Source organism: Protomyctophum parallelum, assembly GCF_964188405.1.
Source record: "Protomyctophum parallelum genome assembly, chromosome: 11".
Classification (NCBI taxonomy): Eukaryota; Metazoa; Chordata; class Actinopteri; order Myctophiformes; family Myctophidae; genus Protomyctophum; species Protomyctophum parallelum.
This window is the reverse complement of record NC_139707.1, coordinates 39,841,577-39,858,964: the sequence shown is the minus strand read 5'-3', so window position 1 is coordinate 39,858,964 and position 17,388 is coordinate 39,841,577. Positions and strand designations below refer to the sequence as shown.

The window sequence follows — 17,388 nt, the reverse complement described above, 5'->3', positions numbered from 1 at the left end:
GGACGGTGAACTTCGTCCTGGGCGATCAGGGTGTTAACCCATTCTGTACGGGAACCCCTTTTGGTGTTTTAATTATTGAAAAATAGCAGATCTACGAGCTCATAGCGCACCACCGAGTGGCGCGCTATGAGCTTGTAGGTCTGCTGTTTTTGAAAAATCGTGAAAATGCGGCAAAGATCTTTGAACATATATTCTTTCAGAAGACTTTTTTTAATTTATTTCGACGTCAGAGGCCTAATGTGCTGTAGTTTTTCTTTCCTCTTTTGGGCTAAACAAAGATGTTGATTGGCCCGGCTCCCCCCCCTCTGTGTCTCTGTCCAGTATAGAGTACTGGTTCCGCTGCATGGACGTGGACGGGGACGGGGTGCTGAGCATGTACGAGCTGGAGTACTTCTACGAGGAGCAGTGCCAGAAGCTGGAGACCATGGCCATCGAACCCCTGCCGTTCGAGGACTGCCTCTGCCAAATGCTCGACCTCGTCAAGCCAGAGGTTGAAGGTCAGGGCCCACTCAACGCACACAAGCACACGCGCACACACACACGCAAAGCAAAGTTCTTTGTTTACCCAGGGAAGTGGACTAAGCCAAGGACTTGTTTACAGCCACACCCTGCTCATAGAACATTTCATGGTAGGGGTTCAATGCCTTGCTCAAGGGCACTTCAGCGGTGGTAATTTTAACGTGCTGGTTCCGGGGATGCAAACTGGCGACCTTCCGGTATCAAGACCGCTCCGCAAACCGTTCGGCCACCGCTGCCCACACACACACACACACTCATTGCCAATGACAGTCACAACGTGTTTCCAGGCCTGATCATCCGCTTAGCAAATGGTAATCGATTAGAGATTGATTGATTCATCGGCCCTGGCTGGCTTTTACCAGTATGGATGGCAGCAGCAGCAGCAGAAAGAATCTGACCTTTTCAGTGGAAGCAGTAAAACACGAGACATAAGCCGCCCGCACCTCTGAGGGGTATTTTTTAGGCCGCCATGTTCTGATCGAACGCTTGGCCAAATCGAACCTGTGACATCGACGTAGGCTGTTGGACGACGCATAGGTAAAGTAAGGGGACATTAATGTCATGAAGTTTACCCATTTCATTATATCCCCACTCCCAGGTAAGATCACACTGCGGGACCTGAAGAGATGCAAACTGGCCCACGTCTTCTTTGACACGTTCTTCAACATCGAGAAGTACCTGGATCACGAGCAGAGGGACCCCTTCTCTCTTATAAGGGTGATTAACTGACTGCACACAGGGTGGCATTATGACCTTACGTCTTGGACACTTTCTAAGGCTAAGGCTGTGGAATTACGTCTTAATAGATTTCTTTTTAAATAATTGACTAAATCAATTGGTCTGATTAACCCACATAACCCGGTATTATACATCATTGTACAAAAATACCACATCTACAAGCTGGATCGCGTCACGTTCACACACACACACACACACAAAAGTTCTATAATTGTTAATTAATGAATCATCATCGAGGCATAAATAATAGTGATATTGATTTGAAGTCATGAGTTCTCCCAAATGCATCCTGACGTAGTATTGTCTCTTGTCTCTGCCTGTTTTCTCTAAGGAGAGAGAGGAGCAGGTGGATCACCAGGAGATGTCTGACTGGGAGAAATACGCTGCAGAGGAGTATGACCTCCTGGTGGCCGAGGAGACCGCCGGCGACCAGTTCAATGAAGGGTGAGCCTCCATAGCATGCTCGACCAAATATCAATCACTCGTCTTAACCCATTTTGGTGTTGTAAGCATTCTGTTATACTTTTAGCTATTGAAAAATAGCAGATCTACATTGCTCGTAGCGCGCCACCGAGTGCCGTAGGTCTGCTATTTTTGAAAAATCGTGAAAATGTGGCGCAAATCTTTGAATATACTGTATATGTTCGTTTTTAACTCAAATATTTGCTTCTAGGGGGTCCCTGGAACAACATATTTTCAGATTTAGTTTAGAAGGCATTTGTGGAATAGAGCTCGGGTCTAAAATGGGTTAAAGGACCACTTCACCCCTTTTCAACCCATCTTCATATAATTGGTCCTCACTAATGTCCATGATAAAATACCACAAAGTTTTCATATCGTTAGACTCATAGGATAAATGCCTAAGTCATTTTTTGGCGAAATTGAGATTTCTGCCTACAGGTGCTCTCCTGGGGCTGCTGCATCGTCCTGGATCAGCGCCTATGTCCTCAGCCAATCACAAAGCTCACTATCTTCAAAAATGATGATCTGCCTAAGTCACTTGTGTGATTTGAGCATTTTTACGTTGCCGCCTAACTCACTTTGTGTGACTTGGGCATTTTTACATTGCATACACAGCAAACAACAGTTACTCTAATAGACCCCTAGGTGTTTAGTATGGAGTTAACATTACTCTAATAGACCCCTAGGTGTTTAGTATGGAGTTAACATTACTCTAATAGACCCCCAGGTGTTTAGTATGAAGTTAACATCACTCTAATAGACCCCCAGGTGTTTAGTATGGAGTTAACATTACTCTAATAGACCCCCAGGTGTTTAGTATGGAGTTAACATTACTCTAATAGACCCCCAGGTGTTTAGTATGGAGTTAGCATTACTCTAATAGACCCCCAGGTGTTTAGTATGGAGTTAACATTACTCTAATAGACCCCCAGGTGTTTAGTATGGAGTTAGCATTACTCTAATAGACCCCCAGGTGTTTAGTATGGAGTTAACATTACTCTAACAGACCCCCAGGTGTTTAGTATGGAGTTAGCATTACTCTAATAGACCCCCAGGTGTTTAGTATGGAGTTAACATCACTCTAATAGACCCCCAGGTGTTCTGTATGGAGTTAACATTACTCTAACAGACCCCCAGGTGTTTAGTATGGAGTTAACATTACTCTAATAGACCCCCAGGTGTTTAGTATGGAGTTAACATCACTCTAATAGACCCCCAGGTGTTCTGTATGGAGTTAGCATTACTCTAATAGACCCCCAGGTGTTTAGTATGGAGTTAACATCACTCTAATAGACCCCCAGGTGTTTAGTATGGAGTTAACATCACTTTAATAGACCCCCAGGTGTTTAGTATGGAGTTAGCATTACTCTAATAGACCCCCAGGTGTTTAGTATGGAGTTAACATTACTCTAATAGACCCCCAGGTGTTTAGTATGGAGTTAACATTGCTCTAATAGACCCCCAGGTGTTTAGTATGGAGTTAGCATTACTCTAATAGACCCCCAGGTGTTTAGTATGGAGTTAGCATTACTCTAATAGACCCCCAGGTGTTTAGTATGGAGTTAACATTACTCTAATAGACCCTCAGGTGTTTAGTATGGAGTTAACATTGCTCTAATAGACCCCCAGGTGTTTAGTATGGAGTTAGCATTACTCTAATAGACCCCCAGGTGTTTAGTATGGAGTTAACATTACTCTAATAGACCCCCAGGTGTTTAGTATGGAGTTAACATCACTCTAATAGACCCCCAGGTGTTTAGTATGGAGTTAACATTACTCTAATAGACCCCCAGGTGTTTAGTATGGAGTTAGCATTAGTCTAATAGACCCCCAGGTGTTTAGTATGGAGTTAGCATTACTCTAATAGACCCCCAGGTGTTTAGTATGGAGTTAGCATTACTCTAATATACCCCCATGTGTTTAGTATGGAGTTAGCATTACTCTAATAGACCCCCAGGTGTTTAGTATGGAGTTAACATCACTCTAATAGACCCCCAGGTGTTCTGTATGGAGTTAACATTACTCTAACAGACCCCCAGGTGTTTAGTATGGAGTTAACATTACTCTAATAGACCCCCAGGTGTTTAGTATGGAGTTAACATCACTCTAATAGACCCCCAGGTGTTTAGTATGGAGTTAACATTACTCTAATAGACCCCCAGGTGTTTAGTATGGAGTTAACATTACTCTAATAGACCCCCAGGTGTTTAGTATGGAGTTAACATCACTCTAATAGACCCCCAGGTGTTTAGTATGGAGTTAACATTACTCTAATAGACCCCCAGGTGTTTAGTATGGAGTTAGCATTAGTCTAATAGACCCCCAGGTGTTTAGTATGGAGTTAGCATTACTCTAATAGACCCCCGTGTGTTTAGTATGGAGTTAGCATTACTCTAATAGACCCCCAGGTGTTTAGTATGGAGTTAACATCACTCTAATAGACCCCCAGGTGTTCTGTATGGAGTTAACATTACTCTAACAGACCCCCAGGTGTTTAGTATGGAGTTAGCATTACTCTAATAGACCCCCAGGTGTTTAGTATGGAGTTAACATCACTCTAATAGACCCCCAGGTGTTCTGTATGGAGTTAACATTACTCTAACAGACCCCCAGGTGTTTAGTATGGAGTTAACATTACTCTAATAGACCCCCAGGTGTTTAGTATGGAGTTAACATCACTCTAATAGACCCCCAGGTGTTCTGTATGTATGGAGTTAGCATTACTCTAATAGACCCCCAGGTGTTTAGTATGGAGTTAACATCACTCTAATAGACCCCCAGGTGTTTAGTATGGAGTTAACATCACTTTAATAGACCCCCAGGTGTTTAGTATGGAGTTAACATCACTCTAATAGACCCCCAGGTGTTTAGTATGGAGTTAACATCACTCTAATAGACCCCCAGGTGTTTAGTATGGAGTTAACATCACTCTAATAGACCCCCCAGGTGTTTAGTATGGAGTTAACATTACTCTAATAGACCCCCAGGTGTTTAGTATGGAGTTAACATCACTCTAATAGACCCCCAGGTGTTTAGTATGGAGTTAACATTACTCTAATAGACCCCCAGGTGTTTAGTATGGAGTTAACATTACTCTAATAGACCCCCAGGTGTTTAGTATGGAGTTAACATTACTCTAACAGACCCCCAGGTGTTTAGTATGGAGTTAACATCACTCTAATAGACCCCCAGGTGTTTAGTATGGAGTTAACATCACTCTAATAGACCCCCAGGTGTTTAGTAGACATGTATTAAAAAATGCCTAAATCACAGATTATTTTCTTGAAAATGGCCTAAGTCACTTTTTTTTGTTATGGAATGACTCTCATGTTTATCTTTTTGTAAAAAACATTTTGTTAACCCCTCAGGAAGCCATTGTAAAAATCTGCATTAAAAACTCTTACATACTTGCGAGAAAATGTGTTTTTTCTTATTATCCGAAAATCATAAAAAATGACTTAGGCATTTATCCTATGAGGCTAACGATATGATCCATCATGGCATGTTGACCCCTCCATATTGTTCCCCAACCGCATCCTTGTTTTAAAATCACTATTTTCATTGTTTCTCTCGTTGCTCTCTGTGTGTCTGTGCAGGTACGACAACCCCTTGACCCCCATCGGGCAGCACATCTCCAGTGAGCAGGATCTGAAGAGCAAGAAGCACTTCTTCGAGTTCCCCAGTCCACACTGCGACCTGGACCTGGACAACTATGAATACGAGGACGACTACGAATGACCTTCCTCGACCATTTTTATATAAACTTAATCACGACCTTTTGCTCTGCAAACGGACATAACACAATACGCTGCCTTACGCGCTAAGGCAGACGAGCGCCACCAAGCCTCAGTCAATGCTACACAGGTTTCAGGTTTAAGTTCCCATCCAGCGAGACAGGAGGAGGACACACTTTGCCCAGGAGCAAACTTTGCTGTCAAGCCCAGAATGACACCCTTATCAGAGCTGTGGGAATGAGGGAGTCTGGGTGGCGCAGGAGTAAAAAAAAGTTCCTTTCTCACCACAGTGGAGAGCGGGTTTTCATTCCTCCGTGGTGCCTACGGCTTGGCCGGGGTGTTTTAATTAACACAAGTGTTTGCAGGTGGAAGGCTGGCAGGGGGAGGGACCATCTGTCGCTGCACTAGTGACTCCTACAGGTTGTTCGGGTGCCTGTTCAGCAACGAGCAGAGAACTGGGATGAATGGTGTGTTCCTCCTCTGCACGCTAGTTAGGAAGACTGGAGACTGACAGGTTTTCTTCAATTCTGACATTTATATATATCTCTGTCCATATTTGTTGGAGCCCCCCGCCCCCAAATATCCACTGCATGCGCCGTGTTGAATGGTCTTCAGTGTTTACCACCAACGGATGTGGCATCCAGTCTGGCAGCTAGTATTCCGTAATGTTTAATTTTGTTTTAATAAAGAGGTGTTCGCACCTCCTTAAGTGCTCAGTGGATATTTGGGGGGGTTCCACCAGAACTGACACAGATATAGAAATGTCAGAATTGGTAAAGAACAAAAATCTGTCAAGCCTAGCGTTGCGCCCTTCCGGTAAAACTCTTCACCATCGGGTGAAAAGAAGCAGCTCTCGACTCTGTATCAGAGATGTGGTTGTCCAAACGTGTCCTTTTGGGAGGGGGGGGGGGGATTAAATGGCCTTCAAACTATCGGACATAATGTTCACACTTGACACCGATTACAGGGATGGAAGTTGTGCAGTCTGAGCACTAGTTAGAAGTTGAACACTGGCTGGAAGCTGCTATGTTGAACTGGGCCAACGCTACGTTCACACAACACCCTGTGCTAGAGCTCATTCAGGTACAAGTAGTACATACATGTGTATTATTGGACAGCCACCATGGCAATTCGAATACTTAACATTTGAGGATCTTGGCTAGTAATAATCTGACATTCCAGATAATAATAGTGCTCTGTAAGAATGTAAATACTGCCATGGTTTGATTGAAGGAAACCGCTGGAGAATACTGAAAGTGCCAAACTAGAACACAGTTGACCTGCTGTATACACACACTCACACACGCGCGCACACACACACACACACACACACACACACACACACAGTAAAGTTGGCGACACGTGAAGTGTCTGTTTTGTGTTCATTTATAGAACCTTATATTTTGCAGGATATAAACTTCAGTGTGAGAAATGGTTTTATATAAATTGAGATATTTATTAATAGATGTAAATATGTATTTTCCGCTTGCTGTGTTGTAAATTAATTGGCCAAATTTCTTTTTCTATCTGAGAAGTTTTACAGGAAAAATGGAACCAATTTTTCAATGTTTTGTTTTGTTCAAATAAATGGTGACGAAGAGATGTGTATACTGTCATTATTTGGATGTTGCAAATCCACACATCTAGGGCCCTATTTTCACCGGTGCTATATATAGATACGGTTTAGCTTAACACTGAAAGTATAATTTGATGACCAATAAGTACTTCACGTTTCAACATAATTACTCAAAGCCCTGTTATGCGTAATGTATACCAAGAATGGCAACTACAGGCTCACAATGTGCCATGAAGTGTTGAGAGCTTGCATTACCGCAGGACACCGTCACTCATACAAGTATACATCAGGCTTAGGAAGCCTGTATGTGCAGTAATGTTCTAACCAGCAAGACGCCTAAGGGCGAGAAGCATCCGGATGCACGCAGCCGCCTCATTGGCGGCAAACTGCTGGTCGAGTGCCGGCGCTTTGGCATGTCAGATTCCATATAAGGAGGATGTCTTGAGTCTACAGGGTTTGATGAGGTCAGATGATCAACATATGGAATTTCAGAACGGGTCAGCTCCATACAGTATATGGAAATCTAAGCGTGGTAGCGGGGACATTTTCTTGAGTGTACACTGTACACTATGGCAAAAGCACAAACTTTGGCATGCTACTAGTCCTACATACTTACACCTAGCAACCCCATTCTAGCCTACTTAGGTTAATTTTACGGTGGACATGTTTGCCTGAAAAGGAATCTTTGAAATGTTTCATAGTTTTAGAAATATAGTGCTTTCAAATTTACAATGTGGCTCAATGGCAGACATTGGCACGTCAAAAATCACTTTCACCTAGAAACTCCATTCACACTGAAGTTGCCCGAACAGCCAAGGCTCCAAGAACAGTCAGTAATGCAGTTTAAGGGTCTTTATTTTTCCCTAAAACTCCTCCACCAAAGTCCAGTACAGATTCAACAGTGTGAAACCAGGAAAATAATAATACTGAGAAATGAAATGAACACTTGAGCAAACACTACAAACAAAACCCAACTGGATAAGAGCTCTCTTCAGGCTGTACCCTGATCACACAAGGCCCTGTAGCTCTCCCTCAGGGATGTTACCTGTGTCATTGCCCACTTCTAACTAACTAGCCTGTCCCTGCAGCCTCCTTTAAATAGGAGTGGATCCTACCACTGGGCACAGACTCAATTAGCACATTTCTTCTCACATACTTCACCTGTTCACCAATATAAATACTTCCATCAACCACCTTGAATAAACAGTAACCTAAACATTCTCAATAATGTGTTACAATTAAACAAGTATAAATCAGAATGAAAACTCAATGACAATTACTCAAAGCACCCCTCTCCTGCATAGCACTTGGCCACTTCCTCATCAAGGGAAATGCCACCAGCAGTGCAGGAAAGACAACTAACCAATCAGTGATCATTTTCATTCCACCACACAATAATGGAATAGTCTTTGCATGTTATAGAAAGCAGTTTGTGTCTTTGTATATAGGGCACGGGTTGCCCCGTGACACACACTTTTTATTATTCAGCTTACTGTGGAGACACATGCTGGAACTTTTTACTTTGAAATGTTTTATAGTTTCTGAGTTATTTAACTTAAACGCCCAATGCATTCTCAGTGTACAGGGTTAGATGAGGGCCCAGGTAGGGCCGGTCCTTAATTTTCAGGCCTGTTGAGACACCTAGTTTTCGCCGGCTGACGGGTTTAACGCACTATTAATTTAAATGTGCATTAAACGCGGTTTCATAGTTAAGTATAGTATAGAATTAGACTCGGAACAGACAAGTCTTGTTTGAACCATCATTTATTTACAAAAGTAAAACCATTTTTCTTTGAGATGCTAGAATTAGAAAACACAATAGTCATGGATATAAAGGTGATGTCAAGTATGATGATCAGATTACCTGATCTGTATTACTAAATTTGACGTATGGTCTAAGTGGAATGTGGGATACCATGTATGGTCAGTAACAAATATACATTTTATTCTTGGCATATGCCTCTTTAATATTAAAGACAACACCAGAGAACAAATTGTGAAAAGGAATTATCATTTAAATGTACACCCAATAAATAACAATTTATTTTAATGCAAATACCTGACCTAATTATGGGTCAAATCTCAAATGCATCTTAAAGAAAACACTATTTAAACACTTTGTAAATTCAGCACCTTCAATTATTTACCATAATGTTCCATGCAATACATTTCAAAATGACTGTAGATTTGTTTACATGGTCATAAGCTTGCATCTGTGATGGGTCTGGGGGAGCACATGAACTGCATTAGCGGAGCTACTGCCCTGACATGACCAAATTACATTCAGACCACATACTCTTACAAAATAACACATGCAGCATTTTCCAAAGCTAGGATGATACCAAAAAAAAAGAAAAGAGAAAACTAGTGCGGTAACGTCTGCACAGAAAGGGCTGACAACCAGATGACAGGAAGGCCAGTCTTCTGAGATATTCCAAGACCCTGGGAGATGCTGTTCAGGTTCGGAATACCAGAGAACCAAATTATGAAAAAGGAATTATCCTTTGATTATAAAACCCATAATACATTTTGAATGTAAATAAATACTTAAAGCAGAGTGCAGTTTTACGCCAAGTCTGGCCCAATTGTGTATAAAAACAGTCCACACTTTGGGTGTAAATTCAGCACCATCAATTATTTACCATAATGTTCCATGTAAAATACAAATTTATCAAAACAGAAGAATATATACTGAAGAATATTTGTACACGATCGCAAGCTTACATCTGTAAAGTGATTTACTTTGCAAGACCTGCTGCCCTGACATGACCAGATTAAGTTAACACAGGCAACATTACCCGTGTAAGGGATGATAAAGAACTGGTGACGAAATGTCTACAAAGTAGTGGGAAGTTGACAATTAGTCGACGTGAATGCCAGAACTTTGAGACATTCCAAGACACACTGTAACTCCGTAATTCCCTACCCTCCTTAACCCATTCTGACCGGGCACCCATTTTGATGTCAGCATCATGTTATGCTTTAGCTATTTAAAAATAGCAGATCTACAAGCTCATATCGCGCCACCGAGTGGCGCGATACGAGCTTGTAGGTCTGCTATTTTTGAAAAATCGAAGAGCGACTGACATTTTTAGAATCTGATCTCAGGTCAGAATGGGTTCATCAGACCAGTGTGTGTCCGGCGGAAACCTCGTATGAATCTGATCTCAGGTCAGAATGGGTTAAAACCCGCCATAAAAGAGCACCTGTCTGCAATTTGTAAATGGTCCTAAAAAAAAGCCCTGTAAGCTTAACACCTCCGAAAATGACACCCCCCCCCCCTATGTTTAACTGTACATATACATTCATTGCTACTAGTGTTGATTATGTCGTGTTTATTGTTACATTATATTGTCTTTAAATCCCTTAATGAATTTAATACACGGGACCACAATGAAAACAAGCCCCTAGCGGGCTCATCTTTTTAACACTCATCATAAACCGTACCCTCTGTACGAATTGCAAACTGTTATACATAAAGTATTCAATCAATCGAAACACTGTCCATTCCTTTGGCGATGCTGTCCGCAGGTAGAACGGACGTTGTTCCCCTCTTCCGTCGTCACACGTCAACCTCAATAGTGTCGACGTCCACTTCGTCTTCATCAGTGCTGGTTACAGTAATGTCTAATCTCTCCTGTGTCGCTGGAGGCTCTGTGGCGACGGGACACGGGTCCATTTTGTTGATCTTCTCAGGGGGGTTGGAGACGGACCGCAGCGAAGACGACCTGCAGGGAGTGCTAAGTGTGATTAGAATAGATGCTCCACATTAAAGTGCATTTAGCTTCCTTTGGGCTATATAAAATAACAGTTAGGGTCAAGAGATGGTACCGGCGGTTCGGTTTGGAACTGTTCTGTGAAGTAAGGTTCAAGGTGGTGCTAAATATCAATATGACAAAACTGCTCTTCAGCCTCACCTTGAGCCAACAGCGTGTTTCTGGGCCTTGCTTCCCTTGCTGACGGTGCTGATCGGGCCGGGGGACTTGGACCCTGGCACAGGGAGAAGAAACAATGATTCAGTCACCAAGTCATCATCACAAAGACAGCATTCTGACTTCATTCTCTAATAATTGTGTGAGTCGCTATACCGTCTAAGATCAGGTTTTGTCGAAGATATGGCCTCTTGTCAAAACTGACGTAGGAGCTGGCAGCATCTTCCCCGTCGGCTACAGCCAACAGAGACGCTCGGTAATAGATCAGTGGCTGCCAACAGTCCTCCTTGGGGCTCATGATGTGCTCCCCTGTGTGCTTCTGCAGATAGGTGAGCCTGATTAGAAGAAAAAAACACAAACAAAACAATGTTTGAGTGCTTCACATAAAGACACTACGGTCGGTTTATTGTCATCGTTGATGTAAACAGAATCAATCAATCAAATCACTACTGAAAGAAACACTTACACTGTCTTCTTGTCTGGTTTGAGAAGTTTGCTAGAGAACTCGCTCAGAATGGCCAGGTAGGAGAGGTAAGGAGGAGAGAGTCCGTCTGGAGTCTGGACAAACCCGTGGAACACAAACTCTATACCGCTCCTGCACACACACACACACACACACACGATTTGTTATAAAGACACCCCCGCAGTATAAAAATGACATCTTATTAGGCATTGGAGAGTTCATGACACTCACGTGTGTATCATGGCCACGGATTCGCGGTACTTGACCAGGTCCCCGAAGGTGAGAGCGAAGCGCCTGGCCAGCTCCTTGATGCTGGTGAAGGTCTGGACGGCTGGGTTATTGGCCCTGCCACCGCCACTCTGCTGCTCCTGCTTCAGACGCACAAACAACTGGAAGGAGGACACAAAGACACCAATGTGTGCTGTCAGCCTCTCTCTCTCAGATGCCACACTGAGGTGCAAGAGAGAGAGAGAGTGCTGGGTCAGTACCTGCTGCAGACAAAGCACCAGTGTGTGAGCACTCTGGATCTTGTCCGTCTGCCTGGTGCGGTACAGAGTCTCCTTTATGATGTCCCCGAAGTCATTGTAATGCTGTAGGATGGAGAAGTATGTCACATGGATTAACCCATTTTGGCCTGACCTCGAAATTTGACCTTCTAAATCCTCCAGTTTTCCGAAATAAATATTTTCACCACTTTTCAAAAAAATAGCAGACCTACAAGCTCGTAGCGCGCCACTCGATGGCGCGCTATGAGCTTGTAGATCTGCTATTTTTCAATAGCTAAATTATAACATAACACCAAAAGGGGTTCCCACCCAAAATGGGTTGATCAACTCCATGTCCCTGGGGGACTCGATGAAGAATATACAGGTGGTGTTTAAGTGGTAACGGTTCTTTTATATGTATAGATTTGATAGATTTAACAGTCAAAACTCACGCCTGTGTGAAGTGAGGGGCACTCTTATCATCGTACATCATCATGACGTAACATGTCGATTTGCTCAGATACATATATGACGTAAATTCTCCATTTATTGTCAATGGGAATTTAATCTTTGTGTAGGACAAAAATACAGATTTGCTCAGACACATAACAATGTAAATTCTCCATTCATTGTCAATGGGAATTCAATGTTTATGTAGGACAAAAATGAGCCGATTTGCTCAGACAAATATGACGTAAATTCTCCATTCATTGTCAATGGGAATTCAATGTTTGTGTAAGACGTAAGAAACAGCTGAATATAGGAGGGGCTAGCGCCCCTCAAAAATATATAATTGATTATATGAAATATTAAAATATATATATATTCCTGATGAAGATCCAGTAGGATCAAAACGTTGAACAGCAATAAACAAGTGGAGCTGAAAACCAGTGTTGCAGACATTATTTATTATAAGTTGATCGTCGTTTGTCCGGCACCTAGGTGAGAGATTGATTGATTGATTGATTGATTGATTTGAACAGTTTGCAGAATTACAGTACATTTCAAGTACAACTCAATACAAAAACTGTTAACAGTGAGTGGACGACACCATAAAGCATTACACTTGTTTACAATAGGGCCCATGTGCATGCACTACTGCCCGCAGCAGTTATACCTTCATGTAAAACGAGTAGATCCCGGCTGCCATGCTCATCTCCAGCACTCCGTGCACTATGAGTTTGGAGTAGGCCGCGAGCAGGTTTCTCCGTCTGTGAAGGTCCTCCAGCTTCTTCTCCACTTCAGAGCCTGAGAGAAGCAAAGCCACGGAAATGAGGACAAATAAAAAGATGAATTGTAGAGGGGAGCATGCAAGAGAGTGAGAGAGAGAGAGAGAGAGAGAGAGAGAGAGAGTGCACATAGGGTCATTTATTTTTTTGAGATCAAACATGACAAAGAGCACAGAGCAGAAAAGAACAAAAGGACAGATGCGAGAGAGAGCTTTAGTTAGTTTGTGACAATGGCTTTAACAGGTGGAAATCAAAGATAACATGAGCGTAGAGTTATGGCTGTGTGACACCATGTGGGTTCAATCTGTCACAGAGCTAATAAAAATAGGCTCAGAGGTGAGCCAGAGCTAATGGCATTTTCTCACGGAAAGAGATTGCCCTCATTTCATGACTTAACTTAATGTCTTTGCCCTCGCAGTGATCCCCCCCCCCCCACCCCATCCACCGGCTAATAGAAAAGACTGTGTCTATATAACATAACCGTTATGAAGCGAATCTAATAAAACAATAGCTTTTTATTACATGTTCAAAAACCAATAATCCCATATTGAATTTGCTTGAACATTTAAGAGATTCCCATCAGGACAGTTATTGACTTCTATGAACTATCTGTATTTGGATGTAATATGTCTCGGAAAGCGGGAGCCTGTACTATATAATAAAATATGGTTTAAGTTATAGTCAAACCATCGATGAATTCATAAGTTCACTGAAAGCACTGCGCAAAAAATAATACCCATTTGTAATTTATTTTATTTCCAACATATCAGGTCATGACATCACTCCCTGCCCAGCTCATTTTTTCCATTTTAACAAGAGTTAAGAACTCACTTATCAATTGAGGCTGCTTCACTTTACATAACACAACTTAATATATCCTTTCAGCCAAATTCCATCTGCGTTTGCTAATGATATTACAGGGTTTTCCTTTGTAATTGAGGGTCAATTGCTGGGTCGGGTTGAAAATCCGACCCCTAGTTCATAGTCAGTGGGAAGCTCTGTTGAGTTATTAGCCACGTCTGTGGCCATGCATTTAATATCTGCATGTATTTACCACGGTGAGCTTTTACAGAGAATAAATGCTTTCCTCATTGCTGAGAAGGGAAAAAGAACTGTGCTCGGAGAGGGTGAGATTGCCATCTGCTGGGCAACAACACAATGTGTGTGACCTGGCACACCCTGGAATAGCTGTTCTTAGCACTGAATACAATAATTGTCAACACTTTGAATCAAGTACGTACGGTAGATATTTAGAGAGCACAGTCTTGAAAATGTCTCAGTTCCCTGGATAGTTACTGAAATAGGCTTTATAATTCAGTGGAAAATAAAAATGTAAGAAAAACTCAATTCTGTGACCTGATCTGAATGGTTAAGTTCAAGAGTAAATGAACATGCACAATAAGTATTTTTGCACCTACCTAGTTTAAACCCTTGATTTTCTTGTTTTATAATACAGTTCTATTGCCAAATGAAGTTTCATTATAATCAACTTTTCTAACAAACCCCAACATGTGAGTGACACTAAGCACTTTAACTTTTCGTTCAACTTAAAGTTTAACATCCATGAGTCACTTACCCCCGTTTTGGCCATTGCCATCTGGGTTGAAGACTTGGTCCAACGTGAAGGTGGACAGCGCCCTCTGCAGTTTGGGATTGGGAGTGTAGCACAGTGGTCCAAAGGAGGTGGGCTCAAACACATGCAGCTGATAGTTGTGGGCTGTCAGGATGTCACACAGGCCCAGGAAAGCCTGACCCAAGAGAACATGTTCAAGCATTGATAAGAGAGACTTGGAGAAAGATATTGTATACAAAAATATAAATATAGTGTATATGTAGTATGGTACAGTTTTATTTTTCTGATCATCTAACATGAATTGTATTTGTATGTTACCAGAATCATAATGGACAATGAAGTATTCTGAATCTTCATTATATGAGAAGAAAAAAAGTGATATTCCCAACACAACATTACTCGTGTGTATCTTTGTTTCTTTCCATTTTTTTTTTTTTTTTTTTAAAGATATTTTTTTGCGGCTTACGCATTTATTGATTTTTTAAGGGATAGAAAGTAGGCTGACAGGAAACGGGAGAGAGATGGGGGGATGACATGCGGTAAAGGCCGTGTCGGGTCCGGGAGTCGAACCCGCGGCACACCGCGACTGGATCACCAGTCCGGTGCCCAGACCGTTACGCTACGGCCTGGGCCTGTTTCTTTCCATTATTATTATTATTATTTTTTTAATCTTCATACCTGCTCTCTCACATCCATGTTGACGTGGGTGAGACAGCGATAACTCTTCTCACAGAACACGCTCAGCTGAGTCCTCTGGGCTACAGCCTTTTCCTAAGAACGAACGAACAAACACACACACAGTGTAACAACTCCCTAACAAACAAAAATAAACTGGAAAATCACCTATGAAATATAATCCAATGGCAATTTACCCTGGAGGTCAAAGTTACACCGCTGGTGTTGAGATTCCAGAGCATGGAGAAACACAGACATCTCAGTGACTCCAGCAGGATCTTCGCACAGAAGAGAAGCAAAAATCGAGTGTTTGAATGTAACACTTAAAGCTGCAATATGACATATAAGACTTGTATGTCCTAGCTCAGTGGTTGCGAACAGCACAGCGCATCATGGGAGTTTAATTCTGAGAGGCCACCTCCAACTACCACAGCTGTGTTAGTTACTGTTAGTTATATTGTACTCTACTCTACGAAACTCTACCATACTGACTGGTTAAAATAACATTTAGTTCACTAAAATGGTTATGGTTATGGACACTGGCACTCACTAAAAAGAAAATAAAAAAACGTTATTGTTGTTGGTACTTAAAGGACCACTTCACCACTTTTCAACCTTTCTTCATATAATAGGTCCTCACTAATAATCATGATAAAATGGCGATGGGAACGATTTCTACTCATTCTGTGTCTCATAGGAGGGCTGTGGGCAGTTTAGAAACAGTCTTCCAGTGACATCATCATTACGATCATCATAACGATGGCTTCCATTTACGCATTGCAACTTTTCAGGACTAGAAAGCCTGCAGTTTCTATTAACTTGTATTCCCCATCGATGATGTCACTGGAAGACGGTTTCTGAACTGCCCACAGCCCTTCTATGAGACACAGACTGAGTAGAAGAAAATTGCACAATTTTTTCATGATTATTTGTGAGGACCTACTATATGAAGATAGGTTGAAAAGTGGTGAAGTGGTCCTTATATAGGTTTACAGACTGGAACTGCAAACCTTGAAATACTGAAGGTCACTTTTTCCAGCCTAAAAAATGACTGCTGGTACCTCAGGTGGCACTCCTCCCCAGGTACTCTCTGCTGAGAAGAGAGGTGTCAGCAGCTCAAACAGCTTCAGCTTCAGGTCCTGGGCACTATACCGTCACATACAGGGACAAACATGAAACAATTCAATACTCATCACCGGAAAGAACACTTTCACACGTTCACCTGCAAGTCACGTGCAAACCTTACTTGTGAAAAGCACAGAGTTTCTTCAGTGTAGCCAAAATGCACCCCGTTTTCTCCTCGTCTGCAGAGAATGTGCCGTCCTGTGACAGAGAAGTATGTGTAGATGACTGAACGAATATGTCTCTACATCACTAAATTCGGGGTGATGTCATGCCGCATATTGGGTAAGTATACTGTATAGGCGCCTATACCGTCAGTGAGACCTCCAGAAGCGGTGCCAGCCTGTCAACCCACGACTGCGCCAGCGAGTCTCTGGCAGTGCTGGCAGTGAGGTGCCAGGCCTTCTCCTCCCCACATAGACTCTGGTACGAGCGGGCAGCGGCCTCCAGGACACCAGGGTTTGTGTGGAGGTCAGCAACAGCTCCCATCTTGGCCAAAAGGTCTAATACCATCTGGAGGAAGACATGGGACTGGGGCATTTACTACCTCTCACCAGCAGAGGGAGATAAAGTGACGTTCATTCTGTAATATACTGGCGGCAATACTAAAGAAAACATCACAAAAACATGATGTTAACCCCAAATAATAACTAATAATACAAATTGTTGTGAAACTAGAAATTATTACTACTGTATGCTGCATTAAACATTTGTAATAATTTGGACGTTTGTTATTCAGAGACAGAAAGACAGAGACAGAGAGAGAGAGAGAGAGAGAGAGAGAGAGAGGGGCAGACCTGTGTGTTTTCTGTGGCAGGACACTCTGGAAGGAAATAGTGCGGTATCCTCATCAAGGAGGCCACCATGTCGGAACTGTGGG

General features: G+C 42.4%; 2 protein-coding genes across 5 annotated transcripts in view; one reads left to right on the top strand and one right to left on the bottom strand.

Moving 5' to 3' along the window:
* Window positions 1-7,053, top strand: part of ppp2r3b (protein phosphatase 2, regulatory subunit B'', beta) — a 29,380-nt gene extending 22,327 nt beyond the window's left edge. For 3 of the 4 annotated variants that reach the window (XM_083776135.1, XM_083776133.1, XM_083776136.1), the window contains exons 10-13: window positions 322-497; window positions 1,118-1,236; window positions 1,589-1,701; window positions 5,316-7,053. In XM_083776135.1, coding sequence (XP_083632261.1) covers window positions 322-497; window positions 1,118-1,236; window positions 1,589-1,701; window positions 5,316-5,457 — 550 coding nt within the window. In that variant the 3' untranslated portion in view covers window positions 5,458-7,053. The remainder of the gene's footprint in view (window positions 1-321; window positions 498-1,117; window positions 1,237-1,588; window positions 1,702-5,315) is intronic. The other variant, XM_083776134.1, reaches the window with a different exon arrangement.
* A 3,175-nt stretch (window positions 7,054-10,228) lies between these two features.
* LOC310866426 (cohesin subunit SA-2) overlaps window positions 10,229-17,388 on the bottom strand; it is a 19,397-nt gene continuing 12,237 nt past the window's right edge. Inside the window, exons 19-32 of the mRNA XM_083776039.1 lie at window positions 17,306-17,388; window positions 16,821-17,021; window positions 16,633-16,709; window positions 16,448-16,532; window positions 15,584-15,664; window positions 15,390-15,482; window positions 14,715-14,886; window positions 13,027-13,157; window positions 11,913-12,014; window positions 11,656-11,813; window positions 11,428-11,556; window positions 11,118-11,296; window positions 10,947-11,019; window positions 10,229-10,757 (exon numbers count right to left, since the gene is read on the bottom strand). The exon at window positions 17,306-17,388 is cut by the window's right edge and continues 4 nt beyond it. Of these exons, the coding sequence (XP_083632165.1) occupies window positions 10,592-10,757; window positions 10,947-11,019; window positions 11,118-11,296; window positions 11,428-11,556; window positions 11,656-11,813; window positions 11,913-12,014; window positions 13,027-13,157; window positions 14,715-14,886; window positions 15,390-15,482; window positions 15,584-15,664; window positions 16,448-16,532; window positions 16,633-16,709; window positions 16,821-17,021; window positions 17,306-17,388 (1,730 nt within the window). The 3' untranslated portion in view covers window positions 10,229-10,591. The remainder of the gene's footprint in view (window positions 10,758-10,946; window positions 11,020-11,117; window positions 11,297-11,427; window positions 11,557-11,655; window positions 11,814-11,912; window positions 12,015-13,026; window positions 13,158-14,714; window positions 14,887-15,389; window positions 15,483-15,583; window positions 15,665-16,447; window positions 16,533-16,632; window positions 16,710-16,820; window positions 17,022-17,305) is intronic.